Raw genomic sequence first — 14,585 nt, 5'->3', positions numbered from 1 at the left:
CTGAGGCCCTGGGTTCGATTCCTCACCACCACATAAGCAAAAAGAAAAAAGCCGAAGTGGCGCTGTGGCTCAACTGGTAGAGCGCTAGCCTTGAGCTGAAGAGCTGAGGGACAGCGCGCAGGCCCAGAGTTCAGGCCCCACGACCCGGGCCCCCCCCCCCCCAAAAAAAATTTTGTTTTAGAAAAATCTAAATGATATTTTATGCATTTTATTTATTTTTATTAGTGTATGTTAGTTGTACAGGGGTTTCATTTCTTACCCTCCTCTATTACTCTCCCTTAAAATTTTATCACGCTCCTTTCTTAAATTTTATTTATTTATTTATTTATTTATTTATTTATTTTTGTCGGTCACTGGACTTGAATTCTGAGCCTGGGCACCGTCTCTGAGCTCTTCAGCTCAAGGCAAGCGCTCTAACATTTGAGCCACAGTGCCACTTCTGGTTTTCTGGTAGTTAATTGGAGAGAAGAGTCTCACAGACTTTCCTGCTTGGGCTGACTTTGAACTGTGATCCTCAGACTCAGCTTCCTGAGTAGCTAGGATTATGGGCATGAGCCACTGGCACCCGGCTTAAATTTTATTTTTTTAAATGAATTAATAAGAAAATTAAATTCCCATTTTAATTTCCCAAATCTATGGTCCTCTACTTAAAGTGGGACTATGTCCTGATAAGCCTATTGTAAGTTGAAAATGTAGTTGCTTCACCTAACTGCTGAAGAGCTTCCACTTTTGGCAACACAGTGCATTGAGGAGTGTGAGTTGTTTACCTATGGTCCTGTGGTTGTGGGGCTCTCCAGGAACTGTCCAGCCTCAGGTGAAAGGATCCTAGAGACAATTCAAAATACAATTTGTATTGAATATGTTCTTGGTTTGTGTTAACTCTGAATAGACTGGAATGTTGTTTCTGTAAAACCATTGTTGGCAAGGAGCGTGGCTACTTGTTATGACATTGAACTATATTAAGAGGATTGATGTTTTCCGAGTTTTGTGAGATTAGGGAAAGCTATTTAAAATTATTTCAGGAAGGGGCTTTAAGTGATACGTCAAAGTCAATAATAATATAGGTGGATACCATACTGTGTGCTTTAGTTTTTTTTTTTTTTAACTGTAATAGGAGAGGCATTGAAATTTGGATCTTAGAGAAGACATAGCATGAAGAACCTTGGGTTTTTCTCTGCTTTGATTTTGTGAACTGATAGTGCCTGTTAAAGCTCTTGCTTCATCTACAAAGGGAAAATGAAAGTTTTATGATTTTTTCTTTTTTAGTCTGGAGTTATAAAATATTTGGGAACCTGAGACAAGCTCCTTAACCCTAACAAGAACCTCTAGTCACATGTATAAAGCAGACAATTGCAAAGATAAGGAAATGCTTCTGGTTGTTTTTCTTGGCCAGCTGAATGTGCCCACTGAATATGGATCCATGAGGACAGTGGTAGGGAGGGCTCTCTGGTGTCTGTTCTTTATAAGTGCAGACTGGAAGGTCTGACATACATCTTTAGCCTGGAATCTATCTAGGACCCAAGCTTCTTGTCCTTGATGTTTCTTAAGTAACGTACAGATCTTGATGACATTCACATCTTCATTCAGTGTGTGTACATACACACACACACACACACACACACACACACACACACACACACACACACACACACACTACCAAATGTAGTTAGGCGGTAAAGGAAGATAACTAACAATTGATATATATATATATATTTTTTTTTTTTTTCTTTTTTTTCGTTGGTTGTGGGGCCTGAACTCTGGGCCTAGGCACTATCCCTGAGCTCTTCAGCTCAAGGCGAGCACTACCACCTGAACCATAGCGCCACTTCTGGTTTTCTGAATGGTTTATTGGAGATAAGAGTCTCACAGAATTTCATGCCCAGGCTGGCTTTGAACTGCGATCCTCAGATCTCAGTCTCCTGAGTAGCTAGGATTATAGGCATGAGCCACTGATGCCTGGCAACAATTGAGGTCTTTAAATACTTTCTTTGCATGTCTAGGTTACCTCCAATTCTTTTATCTTTAGACCTAGACTATTCTAAATTACAATTTTTAACCCATTATTTAGAATAAGCCCAACATTTTTCTTTGTGGGCCTATAGGGCTGTGAACTTGGTGTGCCATGACCATGAGGTAGCTGGCTCTCTGTCACTAGCATAACTGCTTGACAGTGTATACCCAGTTCTGTGCCTGAACTCCAAAGACAGAGTAAGTCAGGGCAATGATTTGTTTTGGGGGTAGGTTATAGTACTGGGGACTGAGCTCATCTCAAGCTTGCTCTTTTGCTTTCGAATAGGGTCTCACACTTTTGCCTTGGACCATAATTCTTCTACCTCTGCCTTCTAAGTAGAGGGGGCCACTGGTATATGCCACTCATCTGGCCTTCAGGACAATACATTTTAAGTTCTTCTTAGCTGTTTACTTGTGGCCTTATTCATCAAGGCTCTGTAAAAAGTCCTAGGAGGAAATATACCAAGTATGTGGTGGGGAGACGTTCAGGAGCATTTGCCAACTTGTTTCCAGTATCCAAAAGGAAATCTTAACCACCTTCAGAATAGGTGCTCACATAAGCCTCTCCTTCTCATCAAAAGGCAGCTTGTGAGCATCTACCAAACTGGTGTTATGACAGGGAGAAGAATGGAAAGACCCATGGAAAGTGTAAAGAGTAGACAGTGCTGCATGCCAATTGCATGGCACTGTGAAGTCTTTTTTTTTTTTGGGTCCGGTCGTGGGGCCTGAACTCGGCCTGGGCGTTGTCCCTCAGCTCTTCAGCTCAAGGGTAGCGCTCTACCACTTGAGCCACAGCGCCACTTCCGGATTTTTTCTTTTTGATTATGTGGTGCTGAGGAATCGAACTCAGAGCCTCATGCATGCAAGGCAAGAGCTCTACCACTGAGCCACCTTCCCAGCCCGGCACTGTGAAGTCTTAAGTTGTGGTGTTTAAGTTGTGGTGTCAGTAGTAGTAATGAGTGCCAGGATTGACATAAGAATTCCCATCCCGAAATGCATGTAAATACTTTATCCATAATGTGGTTCTAGATACTGTAGTAAAAGTAAAATGCAGGTGACCTCTGTAAGTAGTGTTGTACCTAAGAGGGGTCAGGTTAACAATAAAAACTGCAGGTGTAACAACAGACCTACCGTATTTGGATATGGTAGGAGAATGAGAGGAGTAGAAAATTTCCCTTTTCACATCAAATACTTTATTTTTTATTTTTTTGTCGGTTGTGGGCCTGAACTCTGGGCCTGGGCGCTGTCCCTCAGCTCTTCAGCTCAAGGCTAGCACTCTACCACTTGAGTCATAGCACCACTTCTGGCTTTTTTTTCTGTTTTTGTGGTGCTGAGGAATTGAACCCAGGGCCTCATGCATGCAAGGCAAGCACTCTATCACTGAGCCACCTTCCCAGCCCTCACATCAAATACTTTAGACTCCTATTGTTCTTAGTGAAATTAGTACACAGTGTCAACCAAAATTTAACTAAAGTACTATGTACTGTCATATGTAGATTCTGGATAAGAAGATGGACGAAGGCAAAAAGTTCAGATAGGTCCCAAATTAGGGTTGCTTTGTGTTTGTGAAGTAAGGTCACAAGCTGAGAGAAGTAACGTGTGAGTGTAATTTAGGCCAAATCTTATGTTAGTGCCTTTGTGGGAAATAGTGGCGACAGTTGTCACTCAGTCTCTGAGTGATGGAGAGGAGATTGGAACTTTGAAGTGAAATGGACCACATGTGGAAGCCAAAGAAGCATAATTTGATGTTGCCTGGAAGATTGTATGTTTTGTGGTTACTAACACATGAAGAACATGTGGAACAAACAGGTTTGAGGTAGAGAAAATAGCTTACAACAGACTAGACTGGCAGAATCTATGGCCACACCTTAGTGAGGTGCTTTGTAGCATAATGACAGGTAACATTTATAAAGTGTTCCATTTCCTTTTCCAACATTACAGTGAGGTCATTGTTGTCATCCTGGTTTGATACTTTAGGAAGCGCAAAGAGCTTTTCCCCTTTGCTCAGGGTGTTGCAGTTAGCTGATCAGGGCTCCAAACCCATCCCAGTCTTTAAGCCCTCTTAGGCATTGGGTTTTATTAACTACAGCTTATCTACCTGTGGATTTTGGTTTTATATGTTTGGATGATTTTCTTGTGTTTCCTGATCCGAGAATTTATGTCCTGAGTTTTTATAGGAAATTTTAATTAGGCACTGTGACTCACACCTGTAATCCTAGCTACTTAGGAGGTTGGATCTGAGGATTGTAGTTTGAAGCCAGCCCAGGCAGGAAAGCTTGTGAAACTTAAAAAAAATTTTTTTTTTTGTAAAGGTGATGAACAGAGGAATTACAGTTATATAAGTCAGGTAGTGAGTACATTTTTAAAAATTAGTTTACTTTATTGTTGTTGTAGAGGTGATGTACAGAGGGATTACAATTGCATGTATCAGGTAATGAGTACATTTCCTTTAGTACAGTGTCTTCTGTTCCCTTATTCTCTCCTAGTTCCTCACTCCCATCTCTACCCACAAGTGTACAATTGACTTTCATTAATGTCTAGTGTGCTCTACTGTTCTACTTTTTCACTCTGGAGTTCTGTACCCTCCCCTCCCATCCCTAAAGATCAAAAGCTGAAAACTGAAAAAAAAAAAGTATCTTTTTTTCCCCCATATCTTGGAGTTTGTTTCAGTATGTATAAGTACATATCTTTTTGAACAGTGTCACCTCTTCCCTAATTTTCTACCAGTTTTTCCCTCCTGGACCTCTCCCCCACAAGTTGTATAGTTCATTTTCAACAAGTTGTATAGTGAGTATCACTGCTACACTTGTTCATCCTATGTCCCACCATTTCTGTTCTTCCCTTTACCCTCCCCCAAATAGATAAACTTATATATAAGATGAAAGGTACAGAAATAAAAAAGCAGCAACAAAGGAGAAAAAACAAGAAGCAAAATAACATAAAACTTCTTGTTTCCATTTCTTGGAGTTCATTTCAGCAAACATCATTTTATAAGATCATATACCCATTGAACCTTTGTGACTGAAATCAGGAAAGCAACTCCATTTTGTAAAACTTTTTATTTACTCTAATTATAAAAAAACAGAAGTGGAGCTGTGGCTCAAGTGGTAGAGTGCTAGCTTTGAGCTAAAACGTCAGAGACAGAGGCTAGGACCTGAGTTCAAGCTCTAGCAGTGGCACAAAAAAATTATTTTTTTTTTTATATCCATCATCTTCTCAAATATTGCTTCTTAAAATTTTTCTTTATTCTTCTAGGTTCTTTTAGGATTAATCTAAGACTCTTCTGTTTATACTTCTTATATTTTTAATTGCCTTTTTGTGTTATTCGGGATAATTTATTTATTTTATTATTATTATTTTTTTGTCATGGGGCTTGAACTTGGCCTGGGTGCTGTCTCTGAGCTTTTTTTTTTTTTTTTTTTTTTTTTTTTAAAGATAAGAGTCCTATAAGGACTTTTCTGCCTGGACTGGCTTTGACCTGTGATCCTCACATCTTAGCCTGCTGGGTAGCTAGGATTATAGGCATGAGGCACTGGTGCCTGGCTCTGGCTCTGGGTAATTTCTTTAGTTCTATTTCCTAGGTCACTGATTCTTTTCTTTTCTTTTCTTTCTTTTCTTTTTTTTTTTTTTTGGTCGGTCGTGGGGCCTGAACTCTGGGCCTGGGTGCTGTCCCTCAGCTCTTCAGCTCAAGGCTAGCGTTCTACCACTTGAGCCATAGCACCACTTCTGGCTTTTTTCTGCTTATGTGGTGCTGAGGAATGGAACCCAGGGCCTTATGCATCCAAGGCAAGCACTCTACCACTGGGCCACCTTTCCAGCCCCTAGGTCACTGATTTCTAAGTTACGTCTAATATGCTGTTTAACTTACTCCATGAGTTTTTAGTTTCAGTGACTCTGTAGAGTTCTTTTTCAGACTACCTCCACTCCCACTACTTTTCACTATTACCATGTATAGTAGTTATTTGTGTTCATTTGTTAACTTGTCTGAACATCCTGAACATTCCAGTGCCAAGGGCAGAGATTCTCAGTTATTAGTAAGGGCTGTTCACATAATAAAATGGCCAATTGCATTATTAAAAAAAAATCCTTTCTAAAAGTCTTAAAATACATTCCTCTTATTTTTTGCCTTCTGAAACCAGTCCTGAGTATAAATTCTGTTTGCTGACTAGGGAGATCTTGTACGGAAGCTGAAAGAAGACAAAGCACCCCAAGTGGATGTAGACAAAGCAGTGGCTGAGCTCAAAGCCCGAAAGCGGGTTCTGGAAGCGAAGGTGAGTCTTGGGGTGTTAAATTAGGAGCAATCTGAGGTTGGTTGTTGGTGAGAGAGACCTAAAAAAGTTCTGAACACATATTACTTGATTTGTTTGCCTTCTCTTTCCCTGGAAGATGCTCAGCCTTTCAAAGTGCAACCTGATTACTTGGTACCTGAAATACCTCCTCCAAATCCTAGATGTTGCATGCTGCATGTGGTTTCTGGAAAGCATGTGCCTGCTTTATGAATTTTTTTATGCCTGGAAATAATGGTTTCACTTTTGTCCATCTGTGATAGCTGTCCCTAGACCTATTTAAACACTAAGCCTCCAGTTTGAAGTTTAGAATTATATTTGAGTATTTTTTTTCTTTTTAAAAAATATTTTATGGAACAAAGACTTCATCACACCTGAGATCTTGAAACTACTACAAGAAGGAGTAGGAGAAACATTAGAACTTGGTGGCCTACGCAGGAACTTTGTGTCTTTTTTTTTTTGCTGGTCATAGAGCTTGAACTCAAGGTACTATCTCTGGCCTCTTTGAGTTAAGGCTAACACTCTACCACTTGAGCCACAGTGCAGCTACCAGCTTTTTCTGAGTAGTTTATTGGAAATAAGAGTCTCACGAACTTTTCTGCCCAGGCTGGCTTTGAACCGTGATGCTCAGGTCTCAGTCTCCTATAGGTAGGATTATAGGCATGAGCCATTGGTGCCTGGTGGCAAAGAGAGTTCCAGGGGTTCAGGAAGTAGGAGAGAGAATTAACAAATGGGATTACATCAAACTAAGGACATAATTATTCCTAAGATAAAAACACAGTTTACAGATTAGGAGAAGATCTTTTTTTTTTTTTTTTTTGCACAATTTCCTTTTTATCTCCAGTAGCAAAATACAGATCATGAACCCATGGATCTTTCTCTCCAAGGCTGGGGAGAAATGGAGTTCCCAGTGCAGTACACACTCGTGTCCAACTAGCTCACAACAGCCGATTTCTTCCAAGGTCTTAGCTGGGAACACCTTATTTGTCGCGGAACAGTTTAGCAAGGCAAAGCATCACAGGACACTGGCACCTGGGGCCCCGCACCCATCAGGTCACTTCCCTACTCTTGCAATCCATGCTGCTCTATTCATCCCAAGTCAGGTTGTCATCAGAAAGCCAGCATGCAAACCTGGGGGTCAGGAGACGGACGGGGGCCGAGGTCCGGACGCGGCTTCCCCGGGGCGCCGACGGCGGGCTCCGGGCCCTGCAGCCATCCCGCACCGCCGGGCCGCCGAGCCCGGGCCGGCCCGCACGGGCGCATCCGCACCAACTGGCAAGCGTCCCGGAGACCGGCAGGGTCGATGCGATGGGGGAAGAGGGAACCACCACCTGCACGCGCCGGGCAGCGCAGGCGCGCGGGACGCCCCCCACCCCGGCCGGCCCCGGGGCCTCCTGCTGGGAGAAACACGAGACACCAGGCCCGGCCGCCCAGGCAAAGGACCGGGGGTCTGCAAGAGACAGGCCGAAGCGGCCTCCCTACTCACCCCGCGCGCGAGACGGGCCCCGCGAGGGGAGCGCATCCCACCGCGGAAGAACCGCCACCAAGGGCGCCGAAAAGCAGAAAAGCTAGGAGAAGATCTTTACTAACCTATACATCTGACAAGAGCCTAATATCCAGAATATACAAAGAGCTCAAGAAACTACCTGACCTCCAATTAACTCAATTAATAAGTGGGCAGAGGAGCTAAATGGAGACATCTCAGAAGAAGTCAGATTGGCCAATAAACACATGAAGAGATGCTTAACACCCCTGGTTTGTCATAAAGGAAATGCAAACTAAAACCATATTGTGATTCCATCTCACCCCAGTAGGATTGGCCAACTGTAAGAATACAAATGATAAGAAATGCTGGAGGGGATGTAGGGGAAAAGAACCCTATTACACTATTGATGGGAATGTAAAAAGGAACCCTATTACACTATTGGTGGGAATGCAGACTAGTACAACCACCTTAGAAAGTGGTTTGGAGGTTCCTCAAAAAACTAAACATAGATCTACCCTCTGATCCAGCCAGATGACTCTTAGACCTCTACCCAGGGCAATTACAAGTCAGGATACTGTAAAGACATTTGCAGATCCATGTTCATTCCTGCATTATTCACAACAGTCCTGATGCCTACAATAGAAAATAGCTTAAAAAAAAAAAAGGTGGTATACACACACACACACACACACAATGGAATTTTATCCATTATAAAGAATAATACTTTCTTTACAGGGAAATAGATGACCCAGAAATAATTATGTTAAGTAAGTCAGGCTCAGAGAGACAAAATACACATGTTTTTCTCTCATGTGGAAGTTAGATCTAATTTTGATAATGTATACAGGGCTCAGTGCATTTACACTAACTAAAGGATGGTATACTTATGGGAGGATCCAAGGGTAAAAACAACTAATACACTGTTTTAACATAATGAATACTAGAGCTGGGCACTGGTGGCTCACCTCTTAGCTACTCAGGAGGCTGAGATCTGAGGATCGAGGTTCAAAGCCAGAACAGATAGGAAAGGCCACGATACTCTTATCTTCAATTAACCACCAGAAATCTGGAAGTGGAGCTGTATCTCAAATTGGTAGAGCACTAACCTGGAGCAAAAGACCTTAGGGATAGCACCTAGACCCTGAGTTAAAAATTCAAAAAAGAACACCAGGAGGTGGAAACATTAATGGGGGAGGGGCAAGGAGAGTACATAAATGAGGGAGGAAGGTGAGCAAGGCAGTTACTATATTCAATGTGTATTATGTAAAAAATGGAACTACATAATGAGGGTAGGGATTGGAGAGGGAAATGGGGAGAACAACTGAAGGGGTGACACTGAACAAGATGCATTGTACTCATAACCTAACTTATGGAATTGTAACCTCTTGGTACAACTACTTAATAATAATAAATTTTTGGGGGCTGGGAAGGTGGCTCAGTGGTAGAGTGCTTACCTTGCATGCATGAGGCCCTGGGTTCAATTCCTCAGCACCATGTAAGCAGAAAAGGCTGAAAGTGGCACTGTGGAGTGGTAGAGCACTAGCCTTGAGCTGAAGAGCTGAGGTACAGCACCCAGGCCCAGAGTTCAGGCCCCACAACCAACCAAAATACATAAATAAATAAATAAATTTTTATTTTATTTGTTTTTGTGCTAATCCTGGGGCTAGATCAAGACATGGGTGCTGCCTTTGAGTCTTTTTGCTTGAGGCTGGCACTCTACCACTTGAGCCACAGCTCTATTTCCAGCTTTTTTTTTTTTTTTTTTTTTTTTTTGGTCATAGGGCTTGAACTCTGGGCCTGGATACTGTCCCTGAGCCCTTTAGCTCAAGGCGAACAATACCATTTGAGTCACAGCGCCACTTCCAGTTTTCTGTTGGTTAAATGGAGATGAGTCTCATGAGCTTTCCTGCCCAGGTTGGCTTTGAACTGTGATCCTCATGTATTAGCATCTTGAGTATCTAGGAATACAGGCATGAGCCACTAGAGCCCAGCTTCATTTGTTTATTTTTGAGACAAGATTTTATTAGGTAGCCCAGGCTGGCCTAGAACTTGAGATCTTCCTGCATTAGCCTCCCAAGCAGTACGACTACAAATGTACACCACCATGCTAAGCATTTGTTTGAAGTTCTAAGTGATAAATTCACTGTAGTGATCTAGTAAAAATTCAGATATTATCAGTATCTGTATTTAAATAAGTTTAGCCTTTTTATTTGTTTTTAAAGACACAGTCTTTTTATGTTGTCTGAGTTGGCCTCAAACATGCAATCTTCTGACTCAGCCTACTGAGTGTGAGGATTATAGACATGTACCACCAAGCTCAGATTCTAATTTAGTCCTATAATCCTAGAAGTGATTATATTTTTTTCCTAAAGGTATTTGTTAGCTTTTGACGCTGTGATAAAATAGCTGAGAAGAATCAACTTGAAGGAGGAAAGGTTTCTTTAGGTTCACAGTTTGAGAAGTTTTGGTTCATAGTCCACTGGTTTGGTTTTTAGGACTGTGGGGAAATAGAGCATCATGGTAGTGTATGATGTAGGCTATACTTTCACTTCATGGCACCAGGAAACAGACGAGGAACTAAAGTCCCAATAGCCTCTGTAAGGATTTCTGCTTGAAGGTTCTACCAACTCCCAATAGTGCCTTCAGCTGGTATTAAGCCTTAAACATATGAGTTTCTTACACTATCTTTTCCTCAAAGGGACAGGAAGGACACAAAGACAAAGACAGAATAATGCCTCCACCTTTTTTTTAACTTTTCAAAATCTTTTCTGTTTGTTAGATTTTATATCTAATTCTTCCAAGGAATCAACTACAGTCTGATACCTTAAGCTCAAAACTTCCATCCACTTCTCCATCACACTTTTTATCTTGTTTCTTCTCTTATAGGAGCTGGCATTACAGCCCAAAGATGACATTATAGACAGAACAAAAATGGAAGACACCTTGAAGAGGAGGTTTTTCTATGATCAAGCTTTTGCTATTTATGGAGGTATAGGATTAACAAAAGAATACTGTGCTGTTGGTGTCTTTAATGATATCAATTCTTAGATCAAAAACATGGCTTGGGTTGGGAATTTAGCTCAGTGGAGGAGTGCTTGCCTAGCAAGTACAAGGCACTGAGTTTGGTCTTCAGTTCCTAAAAAAAAAAAAAAAAAAAAAAAAAAAAGGACATGACTTGCCAGAATACAAATAAGCTGCTATTTGGCAGCTTTATGACTATACTTTATGACTATACTTTAGTTTTTTTTCAGTGCATTATTGGTAATTGAACCCAGGTACTTGCTGTGTGAGGGTAACAAAGTGAATATAACTGACTAAATGTGTGTCTATATTTCATAGCCAACAGAGATCATTATGACAGTATTAAACCTTTAGTACTTTGTCACTGAAACTTAATTTGGTTTTGACAAAACAGACCTCTAAATGTTTTAACTTCTTGAGGTTTCTATAATAGTCGAGATACCCAGGAATATATTAAGAAATTGGAGGCTAAAATTTTAGATCAACTTCAGTGGTAGATTGCTTTCCATGGCATAACACTATAGTCTGCTTTTTCTTTCTATTTCCTGTATCTGGGACCACTTCATTGTTAAATCTCAGTTGAAATTACAAGTAAGGAAGTAGAAAGTGAAGTGAGACCTTTTCAAAGTAAGGCTCTTCGGTAGAGGGGTTTAAATTATTGACCTCAAAACCTTTCTGGGGGGTATGTGGGATCTTAGGCATCAATGTCACCTATCTTCTTGCCTAGTATTCAGAGTAACAATTAAAGAATACTGTTTCCTGCACTTTCCAGGTGTTAGTGGGTTATATGACTTTGGACCAGTTGGATGTGCCTTGAAGAATAACATTATTCAGACCTGGAGGCAGCACTTTATCCAGGAGGAGCAGATCCTGGAGATTGACTGTACCATGCTCACTCCGGAGCCTGTCCTTAAGTAAGACCCGCTCCTATCAATGTGCAGAGTCAAGTAGCTGCCCATGTTCACTTAGAAAACCTGGAAGATACATAAAAACCAAATAAATACATTCCTGCTGCTCACAGATACTGTGAGAAATTAATTTCTACTGCTCAGTGCATTTGTACTTGGTTTGTCCTTTCACTTTTTCTCTCCATTTCTGAATATGAGAATATTAGCCCATGTTGCTTTCTTTTCATTTAATGTATGTGAATATTTACTAGTGTCATTAAATATCCTTCTAAAGCATTTTTGATGCCAGCATAGTTTCCTGTTTTGTGAATGCATCATAGTTTACGTAATGCCATTACATAGGGTTTTACAATGTTGCTGAATTTTTATTGTAGTCTGATATCCTAAAAGGTTTATTGCTCATTATTTCCTTGGTATTAAGTTCTGAGAAAGTAAGATGTATATGTAGTATTTTTGAGCAAATACTTTACTATTTATTTTGAAACTTCAGTGCAGAAATAAGATTAAGAATATAAGATTAATCCTACCACATTATTGAAAGTAGGGTAAAACTTCAACTGTGATAGGAATTATCAGTTATTGCCCGGCACACAGGTAATTTGTATTTATTACTATCATTATTTAGTTTCCTTCATCATTTTCGTTGTGATGAGAGTAATTTCTTACTGTTTCATCTTTTAGCTGCTTGTTCTACTAATAGGAATTGTGTGCAGATAATACTAGTGTCAATATAACACATTATAGCTTCTTCGCTCATCAAATTCTTGATGATTTTGGCTTAAATCACTAATGATAATAGAATAGACATGGATTACTTAATCCTGAACTGTAGAAAGAGTTTTTGCAGAGATTTGCTTTGTGACCTTAGGATATAGTCTACTTTCAAGAATATTCCATAGGCTGAAATTTTTTATAATTTGTAAAAAAGTGTAGCCTAGGAAGTATTTTCGAGAGAATCAGATGGATGGGAAGAATTTTCTCTGGTACATATTACTGTCTATCATGGATTACAGACATGGGAAACATATAGACTCCCATTATAGACATGTAAATTTCTTGTCTTTGACTTCTGTCAATGTAAATTACAAATAAGCATATTGTAGGGTGATTGTTTAATAAGTTAGTATCTATGAATGCATCAGTTTTTATGAGAATGACATATTGACTTGACATTTGTTACTTAGGACCTCTGGCCATGTGGACAAATTTGCTGACTTCATGGTGAAGGATGTGAAGAGTGGCGAGTGTTTCCGGGCTGACCATCTGCTGAAAGGCACGGTTGTGCATCTCCCTTATACTCAAATACAGAGCTTAGACTAAATATTTACCTCAGATTTCCCCATTAAATTTCTTTCTTTTTTTTTTTTTTGTTGGCCATGGGGCTTGAACTCTGGGCTTGGGCTCTGTCCCTCAGCTCTTCAGCTCAAGGCAAGTGCTCTACCGCTTGAGCCACAGCGCCACTTCTTGTTTTCTAGTGGTTTATTGGAGATAAGAGTCTCATGGACTTTCCTGCCGGGTCTGGCTTTGAACCATGATCCTCAGATCTCAGCCTCCTGAGTAGCTAGGAATACAGGCATGAGCCACCGGTGTCTGGCTTAAATTTCTTTATTTGGGCATAATGTACACACTTTACTTTTATTTTATTTTTTTGTCGGTCGTGGGGCTTGAACTCTGGGCCTGGGCGCTGTCCCTCAGCTCTTCAGCTCAAAGCGAGCGCTCTACCACTTGAGCTACAGCGCCACTTCCGGTTTATTGGAGGTGGTGGTTTATTGGAGATAGGAGTCTCACGGTCTCTCCTGCCCGGGCTGGCTTTGAACCACGATCCTCAGATCTCAGCCTCCTGAGTAGCTAGGATTGCAGGTGTGAGCCACCAGCGCCCGGCTCACACTTTACTTTTATTAAGTGGATAGTCCCTTATTTACAAAAGTTATATTTAGATTGTTTATGAGCATATTAATTTTATAATTAGTCAAGATAGTATCAAGTTGTCTCAATAACATGAAATACAGATTTATATAAAGAACAGTGACCTTAGATTTGTTTTTAATTGTTGTGCATTGGCACTGTTTTTTTCATCATTGAAATTAATTTGTGTGAACACTGTTGTTGTAGCTCATTTACAGAAACTGATGTCTGACAAGAAGTGTTCTGCTGAGAAGAAGTCAGAGATGGAAAGTGTCTTGGCCCAGGTGAGAACTGTAGACATTCTCAGAGTGACAGGAAAGGTCGCTAGGATTTGCTGACCATGGCCACAGTTGTAAAGAAGCAGAATCTACCTGTCCCTTACAACATCTCTTTTTGCTTTTCAGTTTCTTCCCCATCTTCTGTGGTTAAGTCTTTATTTCAGTCAGAACTGAGAAGTCACTGTAAATGGGTATTAAACTTACAGTCCCTGCTGTAAGACTGGAGTGGCTGTGAGGCCCATGTTTGGTGTTGGTTGCAGACTGGGTGGATGACTGGGCGCTCTTTGACCAACCACTTAGCTGGGTTGGACTGTCCCTGGCTGCTGCTATTCCCAGTTTATCTTCAGAACTAAAGTTTTATAACTTATTTGACAAATAAAGGGATGACAAAAGCTGATAGAAATGCAGTTACTTCTGACCTTTTACCAAGTACAAGAACATATATATATATATATATATATATATATATATATATTTTTTTTTTTTTTTTTTTTGGTCTGTTGTGGGGGCCTGAACTCTGGGCCTGGGCGCTGTCCTTCAGCTCTTCAGCTCAAGGCGACCGTTCTACAAGTTGAGCCACAGAGCCACTTCCAGCTTTTTCTGCTCATGTGATGTTGAGGAATCAAACCCAGGGCCTCATGCATGCGAGGCAAGCACTCTACCACTGAGCCACCTTCCCAACCCCCTGTAT

General features: G+C 40.8%; 1 protein-coding gene across 1 annotated transcript in view; it reads left to right on the top strand.

Moving 5' to 3' along the window:
• The window catches only part of Gars1 (glycyl-tRNA synthetase 1), a 45,155-nt gene that overhangs the window by 2,672 nt on the left and 27,898 nt on the right, over positions 1-14,585 (top strand). Inside the window, exons 2-6 of the mRNA XM_070014245.1 lie at positions 6,180-6,281; positions 10,669-10,771; positions 11,576-11,717; positions 12,896-12,984; positions 13,824-13,900. Coding sequence (XP_069870346.1) covers positions 6,180-6,281; positions 10,669-10,771; positions 11,576-11,717; positions 12,896-12,984; positions 13,824-13,900 — 513 coding nt within the window. The remainder of the gene's footprint in view (positions 1-6,179; positions 6,282-10,668; positions 10,772-11,575; positions 11,718-12,895; positions 12,985-13,823; positions 13,901-14,585) is intronic.

This window comes from Dipodomys merriami, unplaced genomic scaffold (genome assembly GCF_024711535.1).
Source record: "Dipodomys merriami isolate MVZ:Mamm:240054 unplaced genomic scaffold, mDipMer1.0.p SCAF_94, whole genome shotgun sequence".
In the NCBI taxonomy this organism is placed as follows: Eukaryota; Metazoa; Chordata; class Mammalia; order Rodentia; family Heteromyidae; genus Dipodomys; species Dipodomys merriami.
The sequence above is the reverse complement of the archived record's forward strand: the minus strand, read 5'-3'. Positions and strand labels throughout refer to the sequence as shown.